The sequence below is a fragment of the Quercus suber genome, unplaced genomic scaffold (genome assembly GCF_002906115.3).
Source record: "Quercus suber isolate HL8 unplaced genomic scaffold, Cork oak 2.0 scaffold_789, whole genome shotgun sequence".
NCBI lineage: Eukaryota > Viridiplantae > Streptophyta > Magnoliopsida > Fagales > Fagaceae > Quercus > Quercus suber.
In genome coordinates this window covers 222477-234928 of record NW_027070225.1, presented here as the reverse complement: position 1 = coordinate 234928, position 12452 = coordinate 222477, and the positions used below count along the sequence as shown (strand labels likewise).

The following is a 12452-nucleotide window of genomic DNA, read 5'->3' as shown; positions in this document are numbered from 1 at the left end:
GGCAATTCTACGTGTTCCCTTAACTTGTTATCAGACAAATGATGCTATGTTTTGGTCACATTCCAACAATGAGTTCTACACAGTCAAATCTAGTTATTGTGTGGCTAAGATCATCGCAATAAAAGAAAATTTAATTTAGAGATCAAATGGGGGCATAAGCAAGTGTGATCAAAGTCTCAAAGATTTGAAAGTTTACAGTGTTTGATTCTCAACACACCCATATCTCAATATTCATAATTTAGTTCTCAATTTTCAAATTCCTGTTTGGAACCCAAACTTGAACTCAGTATTTGGTTTGTAAAAAGCAAGTGGGGCCTAAGTCAGAACGGCTACCCACGTTTCTTCTACACACAAACCCAACCTGAAGATAAAAGAAGAATGCAAAGGTGAAAAAAATAAAAGCTTTGATCTCATAAAATAAACCCAGAAAATAAAGCCAAAAGATCTCCGTTTTAAAGGTTTGATGTTGATATATGAAGTTCTGATCTCATATCATAAACCCAGTAAAAACCACAAACATCATAAACCCAAAAAACTAAAATAATGTAGTCCGAAAATCAGAGCCAAAAAGCCTGTAACAACACATCACTCTTCACAAAATTTTAACAATAGATGAGACTGAGAGAACGAAGTAGACGCACCTGAGATTGGGGCTAGAACAGGTGGATCTGAAATTAGGGAAGAAGAAATGACTTGATCCCAACCTGATCACTTGCGTTGTGTTGAAAATGCGTCGAATCGGAGTGAGTAGAAATCCAATCTGAAATTTGCAAGAGAGAGAGAGAGAAGGCTGAGGAGAGCTAGAATTTTCAAGTAATGAAACAGACTGAAGTTTCAGTGCTCCTTTTAGGGAAAATTAGAAGAAACTTCCACTGCTCTTTTTTATTACTATTATATGTTTTCTCATTTCTGAGTAATTCCACTTCCTAGTGAGGGGCGAAAGTTGCTCCTTTTTTTTACGCTTTTTCAAAAGTGGCGCCGAAAGTTTAGTGCGTGAGCAGCGAAAGTTTTCTTTTCATTATTTTAATTTTAACGGCTACTGCAGTGCAAACTTCTTTTCATATATATTTTTTTTTGATGAACAAACTTCTTTTCATATTTTCTTCTTAAAAAAAAGTTCTTGCTGTAAGTTCCCATTGACCAGAGAAGTCCTGTTTACATTGCCATATTTTGCTAGCTATAAATTTCTTTTTACATTTGCTTTTTGACCCAAGTTAAGAGTTTGTTTATATATTTATTAAAAAAACTAATTATTTAAGTAAAGTAAGAAAAATCATGCAATTGTCTTTTAAGAACTGAGATTTAAAATTAAAAAAAATTATTTTTAATTTCAACATTAGAACAAATGAATAATTTTAAACCTTTTAACTTCTCTGTCTTACATTAAAAGTGCATTTGCATAGTTCCAAGTGCTCATATATATATTGTGCATGCGCCTAGTATTAGTAATACCACGGCGTCTTTGCATGACTAATATAATAATAATGTCAGCTCAAAAAAACAAAAACATGAATATTGTCAGTTTTATGTATTAATTACTTCAATTCACTCAAAAAAAAATTACTTAAATTCAGTTAATTCACTCTAAAAGTCTAAATTATAAATTCTTTGCACTTTGCATTGCAAACTATTAAAATTTAATGGAGAATATACTTTATTAGCCTCACTTTATTTTTAACAGATTTTTATTTTATTTTATAAGAATCTATTTTTAATTGTGAATAAGCATAATTTGCAAGTATTGCTAAAAACATAAAATTAAGATAGCTATCACAACTTTTTAAGTCTTAAAGTCTTTATCTTTGGCACCGCACATTGTTGATATGATGGATGCCACTTGTGGGCCGTAGATTAAAAAAAAGAAAAAAAAAAAAAAAAACCTTTAAAAGTCTTTATACTTTGATAGTGGGGATGTTGAGGCAATTTTACATATTCCCCTAACTTGTTATCAGACAAATGATGCTATGTTTTGGTCACATTCCAAGAATGGGTTCTACACAGTCAAATCTAATTATTATATGGCTAGGATCATCGCAATAAAAGAAAATTTAATTTAGAGCTCAAATGGGGAATATGCAAGTGTGGTCAAAGATTTGGAAGTTTATACGGTGTTTGGTTCTCAACACATACATGTCTCAATTTTCATAACTTAGTTCTCATTCTCATAACTCACAACTCACAATTCTTAACTCAATTCATAATTTCCTTTCTTTTCTTTTTTTAATCTCACTCAAATTCTTGTTTGGAACCCAAATTTGAACTCAGTTTTCAGTTTGTAAAAAGCAAAATAAAACTCAAACAATGGGAACTATGTCAGAACAGCTACCTAGTACCCACATTTCTTCCACACACGAACCCAACAAAGAAAAGAAGAATGCAAAGGTGGCAGTAATGACATCAAATCAAACAATCAAATTCCAATTTCATATTTTATGAGTAAGACTTTTTAAATAAAAAAATGACAGAAAAAAAAGTTAATGTTTTGTTCATGTGTGGCAGAAAATACAATATATCAACCAGAAGTTACTGAAACATACTGAAATTTAGGTTGAGGTGGATGGAGGGATGATTCATCTTGATAAATAACTTGAACAAACACAAAAAGAAGGAAAATAGTGTAGGAGTATCAAAAATACAACCTAGATCGACTAATCTAACTAATTCAAAACTAATAAGCCCTTAAAATTTTTAAAATGAATTATTGGGAACGGCAATAGATTCATACAGCAGGCAATTTTCTCTCTTTAAGGCACATTAAAGAGACATTAGATAAAGATTGAGTCCGTTTCTAGCTAGAAAGACATTAGAGAAAGAAGAAATGAGAGTAGAGGAGGAAGAGGAATACGAATATGCTAAGAGCACAGTTGAATAATTGATGAGGTTGTGTGAAAAGCAGCAATAAAGCTTGTTAGGAAGGTGGTTTAAATGGTTGCTTAGGATGATCAAGTTACTCATTGCTCTTGAAGATAATGATACAATCAAGTGGCTCGATTTCTTTTGCTGCTGTCACAACTTCAAGATGATAAAAAATGTAGCAACTTATCACTAGGGTTCTTGGGTATTTTGTTTGTCACTAGCTGAACCAACATCCCAAGAGAAATATATTAATACAACAAACCTCAGGAGAATTATTTTAACGAATAATTAATTTTTATTTATCAAAACACTAGAAGAAAAAACTTAAAACAAAGCTGGACACAAATAACAGCCCAGCAAAAACAAAACTCAAACAACCCCTCCTCTCTGCTACCAAAGTACAAACAGCTACATTTGCAACCACACTTTCCAAGCCCAACAGGGCACTCAATCATTACAACAATGCAACTTCATTTCATAAGCAAACATTGCTCTAATCACAAACTATTGAGTTAGTGGAAGCTTTTATACTTATTTGTTGTGTAATAAACTAATAGTAGGTTATTTTATGCTTATTTGTTGTGTGAACAAAATAATAGTATGTTATGCCAAATAGAAATAGAAAAGACAATCACACATGGAACACAAAGATTTACGTGGTTCGGCTTTAGGCCTGCATCCACGGACAGTATCTAACAGAAAATTTCACTAAGAAAATAGGAGATTACAAAATGGCACAAAAGCATGGGACAAGAGAACTTTAATTTCTCTACACTGAATCCACTGCTTAAACTCTATAAAACCAATTAAACAAAGCCACACATATATATACACACATTGACATACATACAGCAAAAAGGAACCCTCAGTTAATTCTTGACCAGTTTAGTGAGTGCCAAGGTGGGTTTGAGAGGAGGGACCCTCCTTGGCTAATTCTTCAATGTCGCTCTTGTAAGTTTCCCTCTTACCACTGCAATAGACTTCAAGTTTCTTGGATCCCCTCCTACCAATATATAAAAAGTGCCCCAACAAGTCAAGAAGAAATTTTTGTATTATTCAAACCTGACAAAAAAAAGTTTAAAAAAACAAAAGTGATATGAATTCTGGAATGAATTTAATTTTTGAGTTTGGGGTGATTGGGATGCGAGTGCCAAAAGGTAATGTTAACCAACACAATACTTTGAACTTTCTTTTTTTCCCTCTCTCAATGCTAGTATATGTACAAAGATGGGGGTAAAAATCTAAAAAGAAAAACTCCAGTTTATACATATGACAAATTTAAATTTTTATCATGCCAATTTAAACCTGACAATCAAAACCCACACTTTCATTTCATTGGATTCCCCACTTCAAAAAATAAAAGAGAACATCAATACTTGTAAACTGTAATAGCAAGAAGAAAGATGATGACTTACAGGAAAAGAAGTCGAAACATTCCTTGTACTAAATTCTTTAGAATCAGCCATACATCCTCCAAGTCTTTGGATGGGGGTTTGTCTCTAGAGTAGCCTTCTCTGCTTGGTCCAGTCCCGCCATCCTCATCACAGCTTCGCTTATTTCTGTTACCTTCTACGGTTGAATCACAAAGATCATGGCAGAGATCACCCAGATCCTACTAGAGTGTTCTGTTGTTGATGCTTAACTGTGCCATAGTTTAATTGAGATCTTCAATGTCTTGGTAACTATCCCTCTTCCCTCCGTGAATGGGTTCAAGCGTCTAGGACATTTCGTACTATCCTTGTACTAAATAAAAGTTCACCAACAACACATCAAAATTTGTTTAACTCCAACCGGATTATTAGAAAAAAATACTAAAAAAAGAAAAGCAATATGGTATGATTTTAATTTTTGAGTTTGGGTTGATTTTGCTGTGAGTGTTGACAGGTAATTCTAAGGTACAACTACCCCAATACTTTGAAGTTAACAATGTAAAATTAAAAAAAAAATAGTATATGTCCCCAAAAAAAAATTGATGATGACTTGTAAAGTAGTAAGAAGAAAGATGATCACTTATTGGCAACGAAGTTGAAAATTTCCCTTTGACTAGAATCCTCAGAATCAGCAATAAATTCTCCGACTTTATTAATTCATTTTGGCTGTGGTTCCTCATTAGAGTAGCCTTCTCCACTAGGTGTCCAGCCCCATCATCCTCATCATGCCTTCGCTTAGTTCTGCTACCTTCTGAGGCTGAATCATCAGGATCATGATCCTTAGAGAGCATGCTGCAGTAGATGCCTCGGTATATTTCTGAGCTCTGCAACTTTGTGTTCTTCTGGTTGTTATTGTTGTAATTTAAACTTGCAGGTATTTCTACATTTAAAAACAAGGTTGTTCTTATTGAAACGCCACTTTTGATCCTTGGAATTGGGATGAGTGTGTGCCCATTGACATTCAACGAGTTACTTCCATGGCGTGATATTTCTTATGTAAAGAATTTGCCGTTCTTGGATGTTTCTAGAAGAGAAGACCTATAGAGACATTTCCCTCCACCACCAGAAGATTCCACCAACCTGTTGCTAAAGATTTGTCAACATTATAGTAAAGGACTAGCTAGAAAGCTTGTTGCCATGCTAACTTATTAAGTTCTTACTACTACCTATGTACATACATACATACATACATGTATTTGTGATGTGTGTGTGCATGACATCTAAATTTTATGTCAGGATCAATGCTTGTTTTTAGTCATACTTTTAACATACTGAATTTTGTTGTACATTCAGGTAAGGGAATATGACTACAAGTGAGACCAAAGTGACCTGCGTGCTGCAGGGGTAGTTCAGGTTTTGGAAGTAGGTTGTGTGGTTGCCACCATCTCTACTTACGTACTTCCCTTGGATATACCAATAATGTCCTTTGCTCTCAAAGATGGGCATGAGAAACAGATTCAATTTGCATTAAGAGCAAGGATTTGGTGCAATGATCTCTGCTTTAGCCACAAAACAGCTGCCATACCCCAGTAGATCCTTTGAGATGGTTCACTGTTAAAGGTTGTGTCAACTGGCATGAGAATGGTACCTTTCCACCCTAAAGATATTTGTTTATGTTGCATTGATTGGATGGGAAATGTAAATCCAGAAGCACCTATAAACATAAGCTCCTAGTTTGCAGTATGTTTTTCATAGCATCTGGAGGAGTTTAGGAAATATGTCTGGTGTGGCTGCTAACTCTCAAAAGATTGAGGTTTTCTGTGCTGCTGTTCCTGATGGGATGAAGAAGTGATTATTTGAGCTCTTGCAATTCAAAAAGGCTCACTACTTGTAAGATAGTTCGGGGTTTCTCTAATTTCTCAAAGACCTGGTGCAAAAGTATGTTTGCTCCTTCTTGATAAGATAACAAGCAGAATTGAATCATGGACAGCAAGGAACCTTTCCTTCGCAGGATGGCTTCAGTTCTTTATAGCCTTTAGGTTTAACTGGTCCAGCATCTTCATAATGCCAAAGAATTTTATCAAGGCTATTGCACAGATATTGAGCAGTTACCTATGGAAAGGAAAGGAACTTTAGGGGGCTAAAGTATCTTGGGATGTTGTATGCAAGCCAAAGAGAAGGTGGATTAGGTTTGAAAGAGGTGCAAGAATGGAACTAAGAAAGCATAATGAGACATATATGGAATCTCTTTGCTAAGGCAGGTTCAATTTAGGTAGCTTGTGTTAAATAAAACCTTTTGAAATACAAGAGTTTCTGGTTTGTTAACATTCCTCAAGTAGCACTCAGGGATAGGCGGAAATTCTTACTCTTAGTTGCATTGTCAGGACATTTCTGAAGTTTGAAGTGGGATCAGGTTGTATCATTTTCCTATGGCATGATTGGTAACATCCAGATGGAATCCTAATTCAGAAGTATGGTACTCAAGTCATATATGATGCTGCCAGCCAAAAAAAAAAAAAAAACTAACAAGGAACAAATTAAGCACTCAGGACAGAATGCTAGATTGGGGTTACACTAGTGATCTAAAATGTGTACTGTGCAGGAAGATCTTGGAATGTAGAGCACACTTGTTCTTTGAGTGCTTTTTCACTAGGAATCTGGAAATAATTAGATTTCAATATATATTTGTATAGGAATAGAAGTTCAACAGAACATTTGCAGGACAAAAAACTGATTTAATCAATAATAAGAGCCATTTGACAGTTAATTTAAATAGCTAACCATTTTGAGTGAAAGGAGAGATCCTACATGGTTAATTCTTCAACGTGGCTCTGCTAACTATCCCTCTTACCACTGCAATAGGCTTCAAGCTTCTTGGACGTTTGATCCCTTCCTTCCATTATATAAAAGTGCCCCAACAAGACGACAAGAAAAATTTGTATTATTTCAACCTGATTAAAAAAAATGTGGCTATATGAGTGCCAAAAGGTAATGCTAAGGTACAACTTGCAGAATACTATGCTTTTTTGTTTTTGTTTTTTTTGTTTTTAATAATTTATTTAAATTATAAATGCTAGTATGGGAAATCCAATAAGAAAAACTCTAATTTTATACCTATAACAAATTAAATTTGTTATCAATCAAAAGCCACACTTTCCTTGGATTCCCCTCCCCAAAAATAAAAGACAACAGTAAAACTTGTAAATTGTAATAGCAAAGAGAAAGATGATGACTTACAGGCAAAGAATTCCCTTTTACTAGATTCTTCCGAACAGACATAAATACTCCAAGTCTTTGGATCTGGTCCCTCGTTAAAGTGGCCTTTTCCACTAGATTCTTCCGAATCAGACATTCGGTTTTGCTTATTTTTGCTACCTTTGGCGGCTGAATCGTTCAATATCACGATAGATTTCACCCAGACCCTCATAAGGCGTGCTGCTGTTGTTGCTGTTCTTTGCCAGGGTTTGATTTATATCTTCGATTTCTTGGAAACTACTACATTCGTGAATGGCTTCAAGCTTCTTGGACGTTTGATCCTCTGCATCCACTAAATAAAAGTGCACCAACAAGTAGTTGTAAATGATGGCTTGTAAATGTTAAAAGTTAAAACTTGAAAGTAAGAAGAAAGATAGACTTACTCGCAAAGAAGTCAGAAAATTCCCTCAGACTAGGATCCTCAGAATCCTCCATAAATCCTCCCAGCCTTTGAATCCCCTTTGGTGGTGGTTCCACAATAAAGCAGCATTCTCCACTAGGTACTGCCCCATCATCTTCGTCACGGCTTCGCTTATTTCCGCTACCTTCTGCAATTGAATCATCAATATCATGATGGACTACAATGCTGCTGTTGTTGATGCACTGTACCATAGTTTTACTGGGAATTTCGATGTCTTGCAGGTATATGAATCGGACCCCAATTTTTTCCACCTTCAGGTGCCGGGAAGATGCTCTAATCGTAAGTGGATGAAATCCGTTCAGATAGGAATAATAGGTCAGCCAAAGGTGATGTAATTCAATTGTATCATATTTTTTCACATAACCAGGAATTTCATTGCGATACCTTGGAATTCCATCGATTATAAATGAAAGAACCCAATTATGAGGGCATTCAAGCCAATAGTTGGGTACAAAAACAACACAAAATGCAATTCCAATCGGCGCATTAGACCAATTAGAAGGCACTTGTACTTTCAATTCATGACCCGTACATTCATGGTTAAAATATTTCGGAATTTCACTTCTAGGAATAATAATTTTTAACTTCATTGGTAGTGTACCACTTTGTCCCTGAAATATACAAAGCATAACGTTTAGAACTTGGAGAGAGAGAAAGAGAGAAAGAGAGAGAGAGACCTGAAGCATGTTATTAACGCCCTGAAGCATTCTATTGTCAACCAATTTGAAGCAGTTCAAAAACAGGAATTGCAAATCGGCGCGATCTAACCTAAAACGATAATATTGCAGTTTTGGCAATCTCTCCAGAGAGATACAATTGTCTGCAATTATGGATTCAATAGTTGACGGAACATTTTCCAATGATTGAAGTCTCTTGCAACCCTCCAAATAGAGACTTCGAAGATTAGAGAGTTGCGACATGCTTTCTGGAAGGGAAACAAAATTATTTCCACTTAGATCCAAGTATTTTAAAGAGGACAAGCAGCCAATGTTATTGGGAATTGATGAAAGATCGCAGTGACTAAGATACAAATATGTTAAAGATTGTAGACCTGATAAGGAAGGCAATGATAAGCCCACCGGAGCTGGACTTGTTTGCACGGAAGAATATATATAAGAAGGCAATAATATTCTTTCCGTGGTAAGACCTGTTGGCAAGAAAAGTGATGTAAGCCACTCAGGACTTTCTGGCAGGAAATAAAATTCAGATAACTTCCATCCACGGATAATTAGCTCTTTGAGATTTTTAAGGAGAACAATGGAAGAAGGAACCTCTTTTATGGCTGTCCAACACAAATTAAGCACCTCCAAACCTTCCATATTTCCTATGTTCTCTGGCAAGTTGTCAAATTTTAAGCATCCAAAAAGATCAAGAGAATTAAGCAACTTCAAACTACAAATGGTGCTAGGAAAACGCACAAGATTCAAGCAATGTGTTAAAGTCAATAGAGTAAGGTTAGTCAAATGTTCAATTGATGAAGGCAACCCTTTTATAGCTGTTCCACTTAAATCTAGCCCTTTTAAACCTTTGACATTTCCTAGATTCTCAGGCAAGTTGTCAAAATTTGAGCATCCAAAAAGATCTAGAGATTCAAGCGATTTCAAACTACAAATAGTGCTAGGAAGACACACAAGATTTTTGCAACTCCTAAGAGTTAATGAAGTTAGGCCAATCAAGCCTCCAATTGATGAAGGAAACTCTTCTATAGCTGTTTTACTCAAATCAAGCTTCCCTAGACCTTCAATTATCCATGGGTTCTTTAGCAAGTTTTTAAATCTTGGGCATGTTTAAAGATCAAGAGCACCTTGGAACTTAAAACCACAAGTGGTGTTAGGAAGACACACAAGATTTTTGCAACCATCTATATCCAATGAAGTAAGGCTTGGCAAGCGTTCAATTGATGAAGGCAACTCTATTATAGCTGTTCCACTCAAATTTAGCATTTTTAAACCTTTGACATTTCCTAGATTCTCAGGCAAGTTGTCAAAATTTGAGCATCCAAAAAGATTTAGATATTCAAGCGATTTCAAACTACAAATGGTGCTAGGAAGACACACAAGATTTTTGCAATCGCTTATATTCAATGAAGTAAGGCTTGTCAAGCGTTCAATAGATGAAGGCAACTCTTTTATAACTGTTCCACTCAAATCTAGCATTTTTAAACCTTTGACATTTCCTAGATTCTCAGGCAAGTTGTCAAAATTTGAGCATCCAAAAAGATCTAGAGATTCAAGCGATTTCAAACTACAAATGGTGCTAGGAAGACACACAAGATTTTTGCAATCGCTTATATTCAATGAAGTAAGGCTTGTCAAGCGTTCAATTGATGAAGGCAACTCTTTTATAATTGTTCCACTTAAATCTAGCCCTTTTAAACCTTTGAAATTTCCTAGATTCTCAAGCAAGTTGTCAAAATTTGAGCATTTGGAAAGATCTAGAGATTCAAGTGATTTTAAACTACAAATGGTGCTAGGAAAACATACAAGATTTTTGCAATCGCTTATATTCAATGAAGTAAGGCTTGTCAAGCGTTCAATTGATGAAGGCAACTCTTTTATAACTGTTCCACTTAAATCTAGCCCTTTTAAACCTTTGAAATTTCCTAGATTCTCAGGCAAGTTGTCAAAATTTGAGCATTTAGAAAGATCTAAAGATTCAAGTGATTTCAAACTACAAATGGTGCTAGGAAAACACACAAGATTTTTGCAATCGCTTATATTCAATGAAGTAAGGCTTGTCAAGCGTTCAATTGATGAAGGCAACTCTTTTAGAGCTGTTCTACTCAAATCTAGCCTTTTTTAAACCTTTGACATTTCCTAGATTCTCAAGCAAGTTGTCAAAATTTGAGCATCCAGAAAGATCTAGAGATTCAAGCGATTTCAAACTACAAATGGTGCTAGGAAAACACACAAGATTTTCGCAACTTTAAGAGTCAATGAAGTTAGGCCAATCAAGCCTCCAATTGATGAAGGAGTCTCTTCTATAGCTGTTCTACTCAAATTAAGCATCCCTAGACCTTTGATTATCCATGGGTTCTCTGGCAAGTTTTTAAATCTTGAGCATGTTGAAAGATCAAGAGCACCATGGAACTTGAAACCACAAGTGGTGTTAGGAAGATACACAAGATTTTTGCAATAGCATACATTCAATGAAGTAAGGCCTGTCAAGCGTTCAATTGATGAAGGCAACTCTTTTATAGCTGTTTCCCTCAAATCTAGCCTTTTTAAACCTTTGACATTTCCTAGATTCTTAGGCAATTTGTCAAAATTTGAGCATCTAGAAAGATCTAGAGATTCAAGCGATTTCAAACTACAAATGGTGCTATGAGAAGAATTGAACAAAGCAGCCATAATGAGAAATATATGGGATTTTTTTTTTTTTTTTGCAAATGCAGGCTCAAATTGGGTAGCTTACTAGCTTGGGTTCAATCTAATCTTTTAAAAGCTGAGTTTCTGGAGTATGAACATTCCTCAAGACAGCTATTGAGGTTGGAAAAAAATTCTAAATCTTAGAAGCACTGTTAAGCCATTACTGAAGTGTGAAGTGGGATCAAGTTGTAGTATTTTCCTATGATATGATTGGTTGAATCCAGACTGAGCTCTAGTTCAGAAGAATGGTACTCGAGTCATATTCCTAGACTTGGCAAAGTGGGATATCTACTCATTAATGGAACTTCAATTACATGTAGGTGTGCAAATCATGGTCCAAAATCAACTTCGGAAAACGAGCAGGTCTGTTTGCATGAGGAAAAAAAAATATAGAAAACATCAGAATATCGGATTGTCTTTTTTTTTTTTTTTTTTTTTAAAGGAAATAAAAAAGAAATAAAATTAGAAAAAGTTAAAAAGTGAAGAAGTAAAACAATATTGTAAGAGGAATGGATGTAATTGCATACGTACTGAATCCACAAAGTTCTTTATACAGTTTGTAAAGAGTCTATTTATGGTCAAGAACTTTGAGACTAACCGCACATTTAGTATTATTAACAAAAATTTCTAAGATTTAAATATTTCTATCCCCAATGTAATTATTGAATTATCTCAAAAAAAAAAAAAAAAAATTAAGAACCAAACACTATAACAAGAAAATTTTACAATTGATTTTTTGAATGATGAGATTGAAAATTAAAAGGTTAACTTTATTTATTTATTTATTTATTTTTTGAGAATCAAACCGAGCACTTTTATTCATTATCAGGAAAATCTGAAATAACAAACTGGTAAATGTCAGATGGAACATGCTCTATCCAAACTAATAAAGGGAAAGAAACTATTGCTCTCTTAGCCAATGCATGGGCCACACAATTACCCTGCCGCCTAATATGAGAGAAAGAGTAAGTTCTAAGCAAACTAATCATAGACATGATGTCTTTGACAATCTAACCGATGGATGAGTGGCTGCAATCCGCTGACCCTAAAGCTCTGCACACAATCTCCAAGTCACCCTCAAATTCAGAGTCCGTCATACCCAACTCTACAATGAATTTAACAGCCTTTCTTGCAGCTAAAGCTTCCAGCAATTCCACTAAGCCCGAGTACGAAATCTTTTCG

At 35.0% G+C, this 12452-nt stretch overlaps 2 protein-coding genes across 14 annotated transcripts; both read right to left on the bottom strand.

The window, feature by feature from the left end:
* Nucleotides 1-3507: 3507 nt before the first annotated feature.
* LOC112034916 (disease resistance-like protein CSA1) lies at nt 3508-9586 on the bottom strand. Of its 13 annotated transcripts, none has more exons than XM_024067739.2 (8): nt 8954-9586; nt 8287-8827; nt 7865-8175; nt 7464-7773; nt 7008-7177; nt 4867-5366; nt 4272-4599; nt 3508-3859 (listed from the first exon to the last, which is right to left on the bottom strand). In XM_024067739.2, the coding sequence occupies exons 1-4, from the start codon at nt 9219-9221 to the stop codon at nt 7598-7600; spliced, it is 1296 nt and encodes a 431-aa protein (XP_023923507.2). In that variant the 5' UTR covers nt 9222-9586; the 3' UTR covers nt 3508-3859; nt 4272-4599; nt 4867-5366; nt 7008-7177; nt 7464-7597. The 13 variants fall into 13 exon arrangements, with proteins under 13 accessions (XP_023923507.2, XP_065623356.1, XP_065623357.1 ...); XM_065767284.1 differs by having other exon boundaries at nt 7865-8513; nt 8580-8827; XM_065767285.1 differs by having other exon boundaries at nt 7865-8827; nt 8954-9049; nt 9174-9585.
* Nucleotides 9587-9689: 103 nt separating this feature from the next.
* Nucleotides 9690-11252, bottom strand: LOC136064876 (disease resistance protein RPV1-like). The gene is made up of 2 exons (XM_065767269.1): nt 10813-11252; nt 9690-10572 (listed from the first exon to the last, which is right to left on the bottom strand). The coding sequence occupies exons 1-2, from the start codon at nt 11250-11252 to the stop codon at nt 9690-9692; spliced, it is 1323 nt and encodes a 440-aa protein (XP_065623341.1).
* Nucleotides 11253-12452: the final 1200 nt, after the last annotated feature.

Coding starts and splice junctions, on each gene's coding strand:
- LOC112034916 (XM_065767274.1), bottom strand. CDS start 9,221: ATGGAAGGTTTGGAGGTGCTTAATTTGTGTTGGACAGCCATAAAAGAG. Junction 8,828..8,953: donor ATCATTGCCTTCCTTATCAG/GTCTACAATCTT, acceptor TTTCCCTTCCAG/AAAGCATGTCGCAACTCTCT. Junction 7,774..7,864: donor ATTTTCTGACTTCTTTGCGA/GTAAGTCTATCT, acceptor ACTTTTATTTAG/TGGATGCAGAGGATCAAACG.
- LOC136064876 (XM_065767269.1), bottom strand. CDS start 11,252: ATGGCTGCTTTGTTCAATTCTTCTCATAGCACCATTTGTAGTTTGAAA. Junction 10,573..10,812: donor CTTAAAGTTGCGAAAATCTT/GTGTGTTTTCCT, acceptor CACCATTTGTAG/TTTGAAATCACTTGAATCTT.